General features: G+C 44.3%; 1 protein-coding gene and 1 long non-coding RNA gene across 2 annotated transcripts; one reads left to right on the top strand and one right to left on the bottom strand.

Annotated features, from left to right (window-relative positions):
* Positions 1-1753: 1753 nt before the first annotated feature.
* On the top strand, positions 1754-17019 carry bcl3 (BCL3 transcription coactivator). The gene is made up of 9 exons (XM_076051010.1): positions 1754-2672; positions 3390-3507; positions 9775-9883; positions 13949-14150; positions 14902-14990; positions 15108-15185; positions 15541-15708; positions 16127-16226; positions 16323-17019. The coding sequence occupies exons 1-9, from the start codon at positions 2237-2239 to the stop codon at positions 16418-16420; spliced, it is 1398 nt and encodes a 465-aa protein (XP_075907125.1). The 5' UTR covers positions 1754-2236; the 3' UTR covers positions 16421-17019.
* On the bottom strand, positions 6898-9778 carry LOC142904742 (uncharacterized). The gene is made up of 2 exons (XR_012929441.1): positions 9621-9778; positions 6898-7666 (listed from the first exon to the last, which is right to left on the bottom strand). It is a non-coding gene; the product is annotated as an uncharacterized LOC142904742 (long non-coding RNA).
* Positions 17020-17086: the final 67 nt, after the last annotated feature.

The raw sequence follows: 17086 nt of genomic DNA, 5'->3' as shown, positions 1-17086 counted from the left end.
AATGTCTGGGTCGAAGTGACCTTTTGAATTTTTAATGAACAATAAAAATTGCAAGATCCCAAACATTTGTTACTAAAACCAATTTTCTGTGAATGGTACCGGACCTTCATTCACATATTTATGTCTGTAATAAGATTTTCAGGCCAGCTTGACCCGCATATAGACGAATGCAGCCACATACTTACAAACAAGCCATCCCTATCACACACATACACACACACACACACACACACACACACACACACACACACACACACACACACACACAAAGCCGATTGTCTTTGCTCGTAAATGTAAAAACATTTAATAATACAAAATGCAAAATAATATAAAAATGTACAGTTTTGTTTTTGTTTTGTCTTTTTATTAGAAATAGGGTGAGTGTGCAAGTAAGCAGTGGTGGTAGGGCTGATTTGGTGCTTAACGTTCTACTCCCATCTAACCATTTGGAAATAATGTAATAATAATAAAATAGCCGCAGAGACCTTTAGACAACCACTAACTTGCCCTAAGAGAAAACAAAGATAACCTCTCTTGAAATATAATGACCAAACTGAGACTAAACCATATATTCACCGCATACTGACATGTTGCCCCCGCGTGGTTTTAAACGGAGTTGCACCATCGCTCTGCTAACACAAGGGGGCCTCCTTTGTCACCTCATGACCGAAGTCTTCCACAGTACTGTGCCAACGAGCCGCTTAAGTGACGGCCGATGCCGTTTGTCGAATATTATGGTTGAATGCCCCCAGGCACCTGCAAATAGCATGTGTACAGTGTGAGGGTCTTTTAGGGACTTTAAACAAGGAGTTCGGTTTGCCGTTGGTGGTACCACACGCCTCGGTGGAAAAAGGAAAGTCCCAAAATGACCCTGGTAATCGAGTCCGATGGGCTAGGCTCGGGTGTGTTGGAAATGATGCGTGTCTTTGTTAGTGTGTTCATTTTTGCTCCGTTCAAGTGACTGCAGTCAGGTTACAGTGTGCTTTTAGGGAAGCAGCAGCAGCAGCAGTGTGACTTCGACCCACCACCTGTTTGTCTTCACTTTGGACCGGCACTTCAGCTCAGTGCAAGCAGCTCAACACTGTGCGCGTCAAAACCAAAAAAACCCTGTAAAAGAAAGAAAGAAAGAAAGAAAGAAAGAAAATCTGCATGCACGGTATATCTACACTCAGTTGTGTACATTTTTGAGTGAAAATGAAAGCTTTTCTCAGCTGTCGTGTCTCATGCTGACACGTTTGTCAGTATGTTGGGTGTGTCGAAATCACAAATCTTAAAAATATTGACACCCCCCAGAAACTGAAAGCTGAGATTGAAATAAGGACTTAGTTGGAATCATGAAAAAGAAACAAAAGTTGTAAGTCACCACTTCGTGTGGCCCCATGTGTAATTGGATTAATATATTATGCATTGTTGCATTACTTATGAGTAGTCTTCAGTAGTTCCATATACTCAGTTTAAGGTGAGAGCATTTACTTACTCACATTCAAGATAACCATTATCTACATATTACAGCTCTCATGCCTTCGAATTCAAAGGTGCCAAGTTAGGAATAGCGGACTATGTCCCGACATATTCAAGTATTTGTTAGAATTAACAGAAACATTAGAGAAAACGTGAAAAACAAACAAAGTTGAACGGCCCCTCAAACGCCGTCAACGTCATTTTCAAAGAATGGTGCCAGCCTTTATTTCTTGAGCCCAACTGCTCAAAACACCTCAACCGAGAACGCACGCTGCATGAACTTCTAGAGAAATTCGGCACAAGATGTTTTGAACTTTCACGCAAAACAGGCAGATGTCACTGCAGACGGAAATGCGCCACTAATTGCACATTCAAAGCAGCGTCCTCTCGATTTACCCTGTCTCGTTCAAACCTGCTCCCTGGTATAGAGTCGCTCGCTCGCTCGCTTTCGATTTAAATGGAAAGCACGCGGCGGCGCCGTCGTTCATTCAGAGCCAGGCGCGACCGTACCTGTCACGCTGCTACCTGGCTGCGCACGGGTCGCCGACTGGATCCATTCATATCGCGACTGTTCACGCCGGGTCATCGGAGTTCAGCGCTCCGTTAACGCGAAGGGAAATCAGCTGCTTTTGATCGCTGCTCGTGATGGGGATCGCGCACTGCTGGCCGCTCTGGACGATCCCACCACACTGACGCAGGACGTTGACTTTACTTTGAATTTTATTCATTTATTTTTCTCCATTTGAGCCATCCTGCTGCCTCCAGGTCCCGGTTGATGCCGAGGATCATGACCATGAACGGTGACCACCAGTCGGTTGCCGCGGCTCCGCTGGACCTGCGCACCACGCACCGGGAGCGCGGGACTCCCGGGTGCACAGAGCGCGTCAGGGATGCGCGCACAGGAGCGGACAGCTTGGAGAAGAACGGAGCCTCGTCACCGGGTTCACACGGCGGCGCCTCTCGCAAAAGGCTATTGGACAGTTCGTCGCTGCCACTCAGGAAGCGGCCGTTCCCCGTGGAGCCCGAGAGCCGGAGTCAGTCGCCGGTCCCTGCACCGAGCACAGAGCGGTTCCCCCCGGCGGAAGACGCCGGTGGGACAGGGCACCAGGGGGCTTTTGGTCCCCCGGCAGATGCAGGGTGGATCCTACCAGCATCCGCAGCTCCCAGGCGGCCTGAGAAGGCAGCAGCGTTTTCCATCCAATATTTCGTTCGTAAGTTGACATCGGACCGAACTGAAATTTCACATCTGCCCCAAACTAAGATTAGATTTGGTTGGCTCAAAGTGCTAAATTTGCTCCTACTCACAGGAAACCTCACTGACCTATATAATCAGACTGTCTCTGAGCAGATGTGGGAAGGAACAAAGTACTTTGTTACAGTACTTTACTAGATTTTTAGGTGTTTTAGGTGTGAGTATTTTTTAGTCTGATGACTCCACATTTGCACACAAATATCGGTACTTTCTATGCCTTACACTGTAAGAACACACTCTGTATTTTTGTGTTTAAAAGTCTTTCAAAAAAGTTGAAGTGGGGCTATTTGAACTACGCTGTTGTGTAGTTGAATATCAAGAGAGAGGGAGATCATTTTAGAGTTCCCCGGCTTTGGGGCCACTGTTCAGTGTGTTTTATATTTGTAGTACAGAGGAAAATAATGTGACCCTGCGATGAACTGGCTACTTGCCCAGGGTGTACCCTGCTTTCGGCCTATGACGGCTGGGTAGGAAGAAGTGGGTAGGAAGAAGTGGGTAGGGCGGGGGGGGGGGCAACCTTTTTCCTCTTTCAGTTTACACCAACAGGAGTTTCTCATTCAATTCCAATGATAAGAATGTTTGATTTTTGTTTTTAAAATGACTTTCTACATCATGCAACCAGATTCAGTCACTCTGCAATCCAGCCTAATGTCTTCGTCTCTACGTTTCCTCCCAGCTTCCTACCCAATGTATCGCCTGCACCCTGTCCCAGAGTTCTTCCATCCTCTGACTCACCACACCAAAAACCCGCTGGCAAGCGACCTGGCCACCCGCCAAGATGAAGATGGAGACACGTATGTTAAAGCCAGCGTGTTTTTGGCCATAATTAAGGCGTTTTTCTTTTGTTGTTTTAAAGAAACGTGTTTGTTGTTTGTCGTTGAACAAATTACATGAATTAATTGAATGGCAGCAAAGTCAACTTGTGAACTCAGTACAAGAGTATGCCCACAGCAAAAACACTTCAGTTCTTCCAGTTGAAACTTGTCACAAATTGATCAAACTGACGTCCACCAGTTCTAATTATTGTTATGTGTGAGATTTCCCCCACAATAACCGAACTGTTTATCATTTTGTGACGACAGCGTAGCGTTTTTGATTGTGCCAAACCTTCCTAGAAGTGTTGACTCAGCAGGTGCCATGTTGCCAAATGGGAAAGTGGCCACGTAATATAATATTTTTTTTTCCATTGAGATGTCCTGGCTGCACACGGATATAATGTGCACATGCAGCCTAACTGGAACAGAAGGCGGCTATGCAGCAACAAAGGTTGCTGAGGTTTTTGCAAGATGCCCATATTATCTCTGAACGCTGGTTGCATTTTTCTGTGACTCAGCGCCACGTTTGAGCGCGTTGCTTCTACTCAGGCCCATTCTTCATGACTGTGCCAGTACTGCACAACCAGGGATGAATCATAAGGTAGCGATGGAGACTTTGATTTAACGCGTTGACCTGTTAACTCTAGTGGTTCACTTTGGGTTGCCTAAGTAAACAGACGGCGTGTGTGTGTGTGTGTGTGTGTGTGTGTGTGTGTGTGTGTGTGTGTGTGTGTGTGTGTGTGCGTGCATGCGCATGCAGTCATAAATCCAAATTTAAAGTAACCCTCCTTCACTGAATGGCCTTTTTGTTTTACATAATGCACTTCACCAACAATAGCACATGTCTTTGGCCGGTCAGACCTGCCTATAAATGAGAAAAGGTCATCTTCGATTTATTGTTTCTCAATCCACTTCTCAGAAAGTGTGTGCTCAAAGACGACTTTGAAAATCAAGCCTTATGTGATGTCACAAAGGGCACTGATAACTCCCAGGTAAGTGACTGCACACTGACACCGCCTTTTGCTCAAGACGCCTTGCAAATATGTTGATTTGATTTGATTTTTGATTTGATTTGATTTTTGATTTTTGATTTCTTTTTAGAAAACTGTGCATTTTATCTGGGAGGAATGTAAACAGAGGGCTAATTAGACTCTTTTCCACTGTTTTGGTTGATTAACCGAGTAAGGTGGCTCCATTGTTTTAGATTATCTCATGCCAGTTGGCAAAGGACTCTGTCATTTGAAGCTCCCATTACAGCCCACGCTGTGTCATTGATAACATCCATCTGAACTGCTTTGGATACATTTTTTCTCATTTTTCACTGAGGAGAATAAGCTGCATTTGAAGGGGTGTCTTAGGCCCAGAGTGCGCTTGAAGACGAATGTAGATGAACTGAGACGCACATCTACCCTCAACTTTTCTCCGAAACACCAAACGCTCCTTGCATCTGTGTGTGCAATGAGTGCCTGCATATGCAAGTCCCCTTTTTCAAGGCCACAATAAATGCAAATATTAAACTTTAACACGTGGTGACTTTACCACCCACTCACACACTAACTGAAAAGTCAAACTGAAATGCGCAAGCGCATGCACACATGCACGCACACACACACATGCACATGCACACACACACACACACACATGCAGTCATGTGACTGAAAATATAGCATGTCCGAGGGATATACAACACTTTGATGTTGTGGTTTCACCAAGTTTCAGCATCGTTTGCATTAGAAAAACTCGTGATGACCAACATCGCTCTGTGAAGTAGATCCCGTGACATGAGCCAGCTGTTTTTTCTTCTTCTTCTTTTTCTTCTTCATCACCATGCCATGTGCACTGTCTAAAGCCATATATGATGAAGAAATATAGGCAAAATCATTGTAAAGACTCAAAAGTGTCAAGTGTCTCAATATTTTGTGTTGCATCAATCATTTTTAAAAAAGAAATTGCCAATAGTCCTCTGGAGCACGCAATCACACCTTTGGTATTTAGTGGGGTTCAATGATAATTGTCCTCTTATGATAATCAGCGCCTGCAGACACTTTGCATCCACTCCCCTTTTGCACAGAAGATGAGACCATGGCTTACTTTTACTGTACCTACTTATCGCTTTGCGGTTGCATGAGACTTTGTGCGAATTCTGCAGAATGAAACATTATCAGCCCCCCTGCCTAGTTCACACGGCAAACGCATATGAGTGTGTGTGTGTGTATGTGTGTGTATGCGTGTGTGTGTGCTCTCTTACGTCAATGCGGCGCTGTTCTCAGCGCCTCTGTGCTCCCTAGTTTCGGGAAAACCAGTGAGCGCTGAGTTTTAAAACATAATTGCGGTTTTTCTCAGGTGTCTGCGTGTCTCTCTTTCTCTCTCTCTGTTTTTAAGTGAATGGGTTCAAAAAAACCCAAACATCCTCTCCCCACTTCCTTTTTTACCGCTCTCTTTCTGTCAGACTCATCTCGCTCTCAGTCCCTTCTCGCTTCAATCTGGCGTTATGTGTCACTAGCTTATCCGCTCTTATCCGCATGTTTGATTCCCAAAAGTGTTGCCTTTTCTTAAAAGATGTCATTTTCGAAGAATACAGCGGCCCTTTGCCACGTGATAGTCTAAACAGAAGAAGCTGCCCGAAACATGCAGACTTGAATTGCTTCAAATGGCTTTGGCATTGAAACATCAATAATTAGCATTGTGTTTTTCAAACAGCTCATGCTAGCTCAAGACTTGACGTCAGAACACATACCACATAAAAGAGGATGCGGGTGGGGTGGCGCCCTTTACGTTTTTTGCTCAAAATATCAGACCCCTTCCAGACAGTTTAACTGGTAGGCCTGTGCACAATTCACAGGAGTTGTAATCTTCAAGAAAGCTTAAAAACCCCAATGAGGAAGTTTTACTTGGACTGATTTTGGCGCTTCTCTGCAGAGAAGCATTACTTTCTATTGTCATAAGATTCCTGCCAATCTTATTGCTTGTCCCAGGCGGCCCCACGATACACGCTCCAGAATCCAATTCATTATCTTTTTAAAACCATCTTTGTCTTCAGCATATGGCAATATTAGGGCCAGAGCCAGAGGGTGGGTGGGGGCTAATAAGTCCTAAATATATCTCAAGCATAGAGTCAGAATTTTAGTACTACGACAGGTAAGTCATAAAAGTGCAAGCTTAAAGTCTTAATATTACTAGAATGAAATTGCTTGATAATTTTAGAATAAAGTCATAAACTTCTGAGAATAATTAACTTTTCTTTTTTTTATCAGATGTTTAATAACAATATTATCACTAGTCAACTTGCCTGTTGACTGTCTGGTAGGCTTGACCGAGACGGAAGGAAAGTGTTTCACTGTGTCATCCAGGCTGAATCACAGCCGTTCACAATATTGTATGGTTTTAATATTTATATGGTTCTGAAAATGTAACCCAAAGGAAAATATAGTCATAGTTGATTCATTTGCTTTGGCTCTCATCTGCTGTCACAGATAGCACATGAGGCACTGTTGAGGTATTTTATAGCCATTGAAAATAATGCCTGTAGTCAATTTAAGAAGAATTTCAAAATGAATTTTTTTGTGTGTGGTAAGTTTTATGACAATTGCAGAGACATTTTACTTTATATCCATGTGAAAATATTCCTCGTTCTTGCTGCTTGCATTTGTCTAAAATGCACATTGTTAGAAATATATGCCAGTAAACATTAAATTGCTTGCAGCCCAGATTCTCTCAGACACAGAGGGCTTTCATCTTTTCTTTTTTCTTTTTTTTTTTATCCGAGGCAGCAGTGTGATGTAAAACGTCATTTCTTGTTAACCAAACTCTGTGGCACGCCTCTGGCGTACTTTTGTTTACTGTTCACACACACTAACAGATCATTCTCAGCTGTTTCGCAGACCACAGGATGTGTTAGGGCTCAGGATGATCATTCACTCAGGCTGCGTCTTCACCTAACACACCAAAAAGTCGACCGCATATCGCCGCCTGCTCCTGCTGACTGTCACGGCTGCTCTTCTTTCTTTCTTCTTCTTTTTTTTTTTTTTCTTAGTCTCACCAACGTGCACGCACTCTCTCTTGGGACTGTCAGAGGTGATGTCGCGAGCCAAGCCCTGTGGTCTGCCCCACTTCCAGGAACTAAACTGTACAGTTTCATCTTTAGAGAAAAGGGAGAGATGCACACTGAGATAAAGGGATGGGTTGAAAACAGAGTTATTGTGATCTGGTGAGGAGTCAGTTATGATTTAAGATGGCAAAGAAAAGCTTTAAATGAATAGCTATTCTGAGTGCAAAGAGAGCAGACTTGCAGAAAATGAAGCTTCTGTTTGGAAACATTTTTGCAGGGCTTGCAGAGATGAACCCCATTCTGAAGTGATGCTTTGCTTTGAAGCTTTCCGTCCAGCTGTCTGAACCTTTTTTGCATTTTGTAAAGTCTTTTCAACTTTTGAATCACAAGGATGAACTGATTTGAGTGTTCAGGCTGGAAGTTACAGTCCATATGATATTTGACCTGTGGACTAGAGGTGATTAAGGTCCATCGTTGACTCCCTTAGGTTTCTCCACTCTTCAGGAAACGTCTGCTAAAGCAATTCACCCTGTGTGATGTCACAAAGGGGCATTGGCATCGCTCCTCGAGGGGTCCACTCTATGAGACCATCTTCCAGGTCAAACAAAACCTCAGTTTTAAGGGAAACCTGAAAGGTTTTGCTTGTGGCTGTAAACACAGGGCTAAATGGGTTGCTTTCTGGAGACCTACTGTATATACAGGTCCGGGCAATTATAATGCACTGCAGTGGAGTCTGGGGTGAAAAATGAGGGTTGGACTATGGGGATGTTCTAATCTATTTCCATATCTAAAGACTTGTAGCTGTGTGAACATTCAAAGAGCTTATGAAGGACTTCAAGCGTGATCGTCGTTGCAGAGTGTGACTCACTCATCAATCCGTCGCCTCATACAGGATATTGTACAAGTCAAAACGGCCTCTGCCTGGTTTCTTGACATTGGAACATGACTGGTTTGTTGAGGTGTAATAGCCACAAGCCGGCAGGTCAGAGAAACTGTCCTGTCACTGCTTAGTGGAGGAGTTGCCTGCTGGGGGCGACCAATCAGAATGACTCTATAACCCGTAGAGTGCAGTTATCCCTTTACTGTCTCTCTGCTCTCTTTTTTCCCTCCGTCATGTTTGGGCTGATTATGACTTGTCCAGTGGAAGAGGTTAATTGAGTGAACTTGCAGAAAGTCCCTGTCAGAAATCACACGACTCATTGGCTGGAGTCTCACAGCGCACAGAGGGAAACAGAATGCTGCTATTGTCACTGACAACAGGAAGTGACAGAAAACCAGTCTGGCTCTTACTGGAAGCAGCCTCTTCTGACACAATGAAAAGTGTAAAAAAAACAAAAAAAAAAAAACGGTACTGTCTCCTGTAGCCCTCCTTGCAGTCTTTCTTGTCTTTCCATTTTATATACTTTGGCCTGTGTTTGTTCTTTCGCTCTATATAGTGGTTTCCCCTTTAGCCTTGATAAGAGTGTGATAAGGTTAATGTTAGTCATGCCCGTACATCTGTTGAGTTCCTAAGCACGGGTGTAATTTCGGTCATTTGGCTGAAGCAACTAAGTAGAAAACACAAGAAACCCCACTTTACCAGACCCTTTCACTTTTCATCCAGCACTAGTTGTTTTGTTTACCAGTGTAAAAGCCAAAGCCCGGCCCACTCTTTTAGAATTTCCTCCTCATTTTGTTGTCCAGGATTTTCTGTAAAATGCTTCATTATTGTCAAGGGGGGCATTAATCCTCGAGTTAACCCACTGACAACAGACCCTCCTAAAAGTCTGACTGTTGCTGTGGTCATTTTCAGGGACTTTATTTCAGAGATGTTTTTGTCGTTGTTGTTGTGCACCTTTTTTGGCACAACAATTGCCATGTGGCCCGAGCAAACGCTGACAAATCTCTTAGTCATACCGTGCATTATCATTGTCTATTTTCCACGTAGTGGAAAGGCTCACATGGGTTTGTTTCCGGGTGAAAAATGGGAGCATTACGCATCAGGGAGTAGAACAGGATTAATTACTTCATCGTTTCATTGTTCTATTTGAGCCAGCAATCTTACTCAAGACTCTTTGAAATGCAGCTGTCGTTTGCAATGCTCTTTATCTCTATTAGGTCTTTTAGAGTCTAGACTGACTGAAGCAGAAATGGACCCTCGTCTCCCAAACCGTTGGTGTGAAAAGTGCTTGATTGTTTGTCCTTCTTCTTCTTTGCAGAGCTCTCCACATCGCTGTGGTGAAGGGGGAGCTGGACATCGTCCGCAAACTCATCCAAATTCTGCACAGTGCCCTCAGAAGCCCGGACATCTTCAACAATCTCCGGCAGGTAAAGACTAATGTGCGGTCAGTACGGCCGTTGCGCACCACCGTGACGCCCCTGTTGCGCATGTGTGCGAAAGGTCTGTGGGATCAGTGGCTGAAACGTGAAAAAAAAAAAAAGCCGAGTCATTCACAGAGGTGTGATGGGGGACTTTTGGCTCATTAACCCCAGTGCGTACGTAGGCACACCAACCTGTCAACCCTGCTAATAACAGGAAACCTCGGATGCAGTCGAAGAGGAAGTGTCTTGGGTTTGTCCTTACTTTGCACCACATACTCATGATAGCAGTGGGAATTTACCTCTCAGGCCGGCTTCACCTGTACTGTGTCACAAACCGAGCACAGTCCAGGGAGGATCCACTTTCCCTTTCCCGGCATTCAGTTTTCATTCTCGCACGTGGCTTTTCAGTAATTGCGTTCTGGACATGAAGTGATTCCTCCCGCCTGTTAGAGTCACACTCTGGGGAAATACTGGAGACGCAGCCAAGGCAGTTAACCTGTGTGACTCAGCTGAATGACACAAAGCTCAAAAGTTGCACGACTGTAGTTGCAGTCAGAAGCTAGCATATAGCCAAAGGTACTCTCAATAGATTGTAATTTCAGAATGTCCTTCAGACACTCCTGTTCATTTATCTGCAGTTTGATATTATCATCTCTATAGCTCTTATCAGATGGAATGCAGTACTTTTCTAGCTGCGCTACTGCATTTTCAGACGACGGCACTACAGTATGTGGCTTAAATTACGAAGCAACGCCCTACTTCTCATTGTTCGCTTCAGTTGTACTTTACAAAAACGAGCCCAGAGCACTTTTCTCAGAGGTTTCCAAATCCAGGGCCATCCCGATCACACGCCTCGAGTCGACACTTTCACACTGTCGTCACCTGCTTAGCCGTCTAGCGCCGTGCTGTGCCAGCTTCCTCTCTTTCTTCCTTAAACAGCAACAGCACCTGAGCCGAGCACAGCTCTGGTTGTCATTGCTGGGGTTTCACACCGCACAGGACGCCACAGGCTCACTTACCAGAAACGGCGGTGGCGCTGCCGTTGATTGCTGTCGTTTTCCTCATAGCTGAGGCTTAACAGCATTGGTGCTCTCTCTCTCTCTCTCTCTCTCTCTCTCTCTCTCTCTCTCTCTCTCTCTCTTACACACACACACACATGCTTTTTTTTTCTTTTCTTTTTTTTGCACATCTATGTGCAGTTAAAACCAAAAAGGGAGATTTTCAGGTACTGGGGCCGGACACAGTCATTTGCCTACCAGATCATGTGGTTTTAAATGCATAGCAGAGCATAAAGAAATTACTTTAAAAGCAAGGATGCAGGGTTTACAAGACGGGATAAAACACATTTTCTGGCACAGGCAAACTTCCCAGAGATCGAGAAAAAATGTATTAAAAAAACACGAAATTTCCAATAATGATGACAAATCCTGGGTTTCTGTGGTTTTGCATATGGCACTTTTTGACAAAGTGTTACTATCGGAGCTGTACATGAACAAAAGTGCAACTCTACGAGCTTGATTTTTATTCCACGACCCAAACTAGTACAATGGCAGAGACAGCTGTTTGATGCGCCCACACACTGGTCACGCTACAAGTGCGGCAATGCAAACACACACACTTCGACGCACACCACGGCAGCACGTCAGCTGCTTGACGTGCTGCAGTGGCACTTGTTGGAACCGTCGTTGGCATTTAGTTGAGGCCAAGACCCTCCTTTTAATCCCGTGCATCACTCTGCCTTCAACGGCACAAAAACGCAATCGCAGCTCACATTTTTAAAATCACCCAAATGACAGTTTTTCTTAAACCTAATTAAAATACTGTGTGTATATTTGTGCGTGCGCGCCCGTGTGTGTGTGTGTGAGTAACACATTTGTGTGTGTTTTAGTATCCACGTTCCGAGAAGTCACATGACCTCGTCCCCTCCCCCCTCCCCTCAGGCTGTTTCTCAACATACCTTGTGCTGAGGGTAGTTTACGGGGACTTTCCCTTCCTGCGTGTGTGTGTGTGCGTGCGCGCGCGCGCGTGTGTGTGTGTGTGTGTGTGGTGTGTCTCGCTCTCTCTCGCTCTCTCTCTCTCAGTTTATCTTCTTTTTTCCTGCTTCGTATATCAAAACAGAACTTTGGTTTCTCCAACCATAACCGATTAACGGTCAGATGCTATCTGAGCTCTCAGTATTGTCAACACTGACTTAAAAAGGCTACGACGGTGATATTTATATTTGTGCAACACAGCTGGTGTTACGATCTTTTGTTCGTGTCAGAAGAGCAGCCAGCTTCTCTTTTTTGTTTTTGTTTTTTTTAATCCGCCGCTGTATGCAGCCCGAGGCAGCTCTTCGCGCCTACAAACATCAAACCTGCAGCTCTCCCCACAACCACTTCAACTCCTTCATGCCGATCGCCGCCTAATTTTGCAGGAATGCAACTGTGCAAGGACAGAGCCAGGGGGAAAGAAAAGGGGTTTTCCCTTGTTATCCTGTCTTTCCCTTGGACTCCCCGCTGCTGTTTCCGCTTCTTCCATGTTCCTCTGTACTGACCTCCACCCTCTGCACACACATGCACGCACGCTCGCGCACGCGCGCGCGCACACACGCACACACACGCCCTTTGTCCTATCTCTGCAGGATTTCTCACTTTAAAAAGTCTTGTACAGGAAGGTCGGCTCTGTGAACTGTGACCTTGGTGTGTGAGAGAAGTAACGTGGACGTGAGTGGAGTGGTCAGTGCCTCATTACGTCAGAGGTCAGACAGGGTCAGCTCCTTTTCACTGTGTTTGTTTCATGGTGGCAGTCTTAGAGAGTTCACAGATTAGCTCCTTCACGGGAAAATACGGGTGTCCACCCAAAACGTGTGCGTGTGCGAGTGTAAATGTGTGTGTGTGAGTCACAGGGTTCAGGGAAACAAGGCAAAAGGGAAGAACTCTGGCATTAACACACTTCAGGAATTCCGGAGATGCTCTCCAACTGATGGACTGCGTCTTACTCAATCGTCTTTACGAGAAGAGCTGAAATACGCACACGCACGCGCGCACATTCATAGCAAACATAAGATTAAATAGTATTGCAAAAAGAGAAACAGGGAAAGATTATGTCTGACGGCTGGGATAATTGCGCAAGCTTAGGGAAAAATTCCATGTGAAATGACTTCCCTTTATGACTCAGCAATTGCATTTCTTTCTTTAGGCAGCGCAGAACTGGCAGAGCTTTTCGCAGAAGGATACAGGCTGACCTCGCCTAGGAAGATCCTCAATTGCACAAGTCATTTTTCACTTGGCCTTTGAAAGTTTCAACCTGAGCAGGTTCCTCTGTGTTGCACAACAATCCCACAGGCCTGTTTATTTATTTTCACACTGAGACATGAGGCCAAAGGTTTTGCCCTGCGGCAGTCGACCACTTTCAATTAATTTGTGACATTGTGTGAATTCTATGTATGCTGTTTTTCATATGTGGAATCTCTTAGTCTCGTGTTTTCCTGATAATAATACCACATCTTTAGCTGGATTTTTTTTTTTAAAAATGAACAAAATATGTGTCACAATACTGAAAACAAGAAAGATTTTTTTTTTCAGAATAATGGTGGGAAAGAAATGTTTTCATGTTAGAGGCCTAATGTGTAAAACTGAGCAAGATTAATGTTAATCCCTGATATTACAGACTGAGTATCTGTCGCCAAACAGCCTCGCTTACAGCCCGATGTGCAAGTCTTTGGACTGTGGGTAGAAGCCAGAGAACCTGCAGAGAAGAGCACACAGGCTCCACACAGAAATGCCCTTTGCCCGGGAATCAAACCTTGTTGTGTGCTAACCACTGCAACATACTCAAACATACAAGTTCATTTTCTGTTTTATTTAATGCTGGTAACTTCAAAACGTCACACACTGGCACTCTGAGGGTGCGAATAACGACAGCATTGTATGGCAGTCAGTGTAGCCGTACACTGCAGTGCTAAAAAAAAAATAAATAAACCAGAGTTGTTGCGCCAGAGAAAAGCTATGTTTAATATTAGAATCAAGTATTTGGTTGTAACTGTGGTTGTGACTAATTTTTGCTCTCTGCACTCATCTCTTCCCCCAGACACCCCTACATCTGGCTGTGATAACCCAGCATGAGAGGATCGTGGAGGAGCTGTTGAGAGGAGGGGCCGACCCTGCAGCCCTGGACCGCAATGGCCAGACAGCGATGCACCTCTGCTGCGAATATAACCAGCTGGGCTGTCTTTCTGTTGTGCTCTCTCAGCCGTCATCCTCCGCATGTCTGGAGATCAGAAACTTTGAGGGTGAGTCATTGCATAGTGGAGATTCTCCTTGATATGTGGCTTCCTAAATGTTAAATTTGTACGTCAAAATCGCTTGCTGGTCGTATTTCTGGTGCGCGCTGAAGCAATGCATTTCGATGCAACAATGCAGACAGTCAACTCTGTTGAAGCAGCGCTGGCTGAACAGAAGATATGAGAAGAAGGAAGAAACCGTCATGCCTGTGTGTGGTTTGTTTTGGGTGTGTGGGCAGAGAGAGATGTTATGTTCTCTCTCTGAGGTGTGCTTTTGCTATTTTTCTAGTTTTGCTAGTGGGGGATTTGAAATGATGGAGCCAAATCATGTTAGAATTACACCTGATGATAATGCCTGCTTTAATAAATGGATCTGCCATTGCACAAGGTGCAAATTAGCAAATTTTTCCTTTTAATGGGGAATCTGCATTGAACAAAGGGTCTACACCGAACCAGATTGCATTAAACTGCTCATACTTGATTTAATGGGGGGAGGCAACATGCAACTGAAAAAAACAACTGAAGAAAAAGCCCTAAAGCAAAAAAGCAAAAACAAAAACAGGAAGCAACCGTCTGTGTGACACATAGCGGGGATTCTTGATGACATTTAGTCCTTAATCCACTGTGAGGTGTCATAAAGAGATGCAATTCTCTGTCTGGATGTTCAGGTAGATGGTTTGAGCTGTCTGATCGGTGTCGCTCTAAATTCACTCCCCGTGAAAATGTTTCCTTCATTCACACCCTTTTCTCCTCTTCTCAGGCTTGAGCCCTCTGCACCTGGCTGTGCTGCGCGGCCATATAGATCTGGCCAAAATGCTGCTGGATGCAGGAGCCGACATCAACGCAACGGTCAGTCCCCTGCGATGCACTGACTCAGCACTGACTGAGTTTCACAACATCACACACTTTACCGTCTGAGCATCCTGACTTTTATTTCCCATTCGGTACTTTTTTTTTTGTTATAAGGATATAAAAAGTGGTCAGAGTCCTCTCATGCATGCGGTGGAGTGCAATAATCCAGACATGGTCCACTTCCTCATTGAGGTAATAAGTGTGTCAGTGTGTGTGTGTGTGTGTGTGTGTGTGTGTCAGATATTATGATAATAATATATGTCTCTAAACTCAGTTTGGTGTCTTTGTCATACTAAAAGGAGAATGAATAATTTGACTGTTACTATTTTTATTATTTATTCATTTTTTGTTCAGTGTTTAACAAGAAATTTAAAGAATCCGAACAAAAGCAAAAATGTTATGTTCCATTCAAAGCAGCAGGCCTTTCTACAATACAAAATTAGAAGCACTTTCTGAATCGTTTATGATTCTTTGCACACTAAACTATCTCATCACTGGCTTTGCTTTTGAATCACATGTGGGTCAACTTCTATTTTCTCTCCTGCAGAATGGCTGTGATGTCAACAGCCAGTCGTACAGCGGCAACACGCCACTGCACAACGCCTGTGGCCGAGGTCAGGTGGACACGGTGCGCCTGCTGCTGAAGAGCGGCGCTGACAGCACCCTCAAGAACTACCACAACGACACCCCCATGATGGTGGCCAAGAATAAGAAAGTAAGCCACGGGGACGGCGCCAAAAAACTGAAGCTCACCAAATCTCAACGTTTAATAACTAATTCATTTTTGTTCACCATTACATTTGAACTTGGGAAGAAAAACTGCCAAACCCCAATCTTAACAGGCACGAGTTGCTTTTCAAGACATTCTCTGACACTAATTATATGATGCAAAATCACATCCATGCCATTCCAGTCAGAAGTACTATAAACAATGGCACATTTTTCCAGAATAACTTCCATAGCAGGGAATTGGTATTTGGCTGTTTACTCTTCCCTCTAGAGGTGACACCTGGATGGTGCAGTATTTTATATTTTTGTTTTATGTCTACACTGTTGTGGCGTCACTTCTGCAGGTTACTGCGAAACATGTTTTAGGCCATTTACGCTTCTGACATGTTGTGAATCTATTGTAGATAACCGATGTGTTACGCGGGAGAGTGTCCAGTCAGATAAGACTTCAAGACCAATACTCGGTATCCATCTCACCCCGTGAAAGAAACTTTCCAGAAAATGGTAAGCACGTGCAGTCAAGATAAGTTTTCAGTAAATAAATAAATGTACTGATAACCGTAATTTGTTTAAACTGATTGCTTTTGGCCTTCTCTGCAGGATCGCCGTCTCCCAGTCACAGTAGTGGATGTTCTCTTCACTATCGATCCTCCCACTCTCCAAAGACTCTGCCATCCCCCGTGTTCCCTTTTTATTAGTTCAGTTATTGCCTGGCGCAAACTCACAACTACCTCCAGCACTGAGATATCGGTGCCCTGAAGGGCGCTTTGTCAGCATTCCACCTGACTGTTGCAGAGATAAGGCCAAGTCTCCTTCTGTGGACAGTTTGGGACATGAAGATCTCGGATACCAGGATAGACATATGGACAAGCTGCAGAAGCAATTTCTTGAGCCACAAGCTGCTTGCGGCAGAGCTGGATGTATCCTCACTGACCCACATGTGCTATTGCCTGCAGCCATCGGCGTAAAGGAGTGCATTGCCGCAAGATGTCGAAATGGACCCTTGCTATACTGATTCGGGACCGTTCGAGTGGAGTTGGATGCATACAGCTAGACTTTAAAACAAAAAAAAATGTTTAGACATTTTAACATTTCGGGGATTTTTCTTTTTAATTGATGTGTAATTTTAACTATACCTGCTTAATTTGCACAGTCAAATGCCTGATTTGTTTCGAGTACTAAGGTGCATGACAACGTGCCTTTTCCCACTGTATGTAAAAGTGTTACGTCATCTTTGTCAATAGTTGTACATCTACGTACATATGCTTGTTGTTTTGTATAAAAATCTTGCCCCAAAGACGCTTCTTGTCTGGATTGTGTCGCAATAAACACAAACGCTGTGATAGGTCAGTGGGCGGGACCAT

Source organism: Nelusetta ayraudi, unplaced genomic scaffold (assembly GCF_046127955.1).
Source record: "Nelusetta ayraudi isolate G7.1 ecotype Tasmania unplaced genomic scaffold, CSIRO-AGI_Nayr_v1 ptg000131l, whole genome shotgun sequence".
Lineage (NCBI taxonomy): Eukaryota > Metazoa > Chordata > Actinopteri > Tetraodontiformes > Monacanthidae > Nelusetta > Nelusetta ayraudi.
The sequence above is the reverse complement of the archived record's forward strand: the minus strand, read 5'-3'. Positions and strand labels throughout refer to the sequence as shown.

Coding starts and splice junctions, on each gene's coding strand:
- bcl3 (XM_076051010.1), top strand. CDS start 2,237: ATGCCGAGGATCATGACCATGAACGGTGACCACCAGTCGGTTGCCGCG. Junction 3,508..9,774: donor CAAGATGAAGATGGAGACAC/GTATGTTAAAGC, acceptor TCTTCTTTGCAG/AGCTCTCCACATCGCTGTGG. Junction 9,884..13,948: donor TCTTCAACAATCTCCGGCAG/GTAAAGACTAAT, acceptor CTCTTCCCCCAG/ACACCCCTACATCTGGCTGT.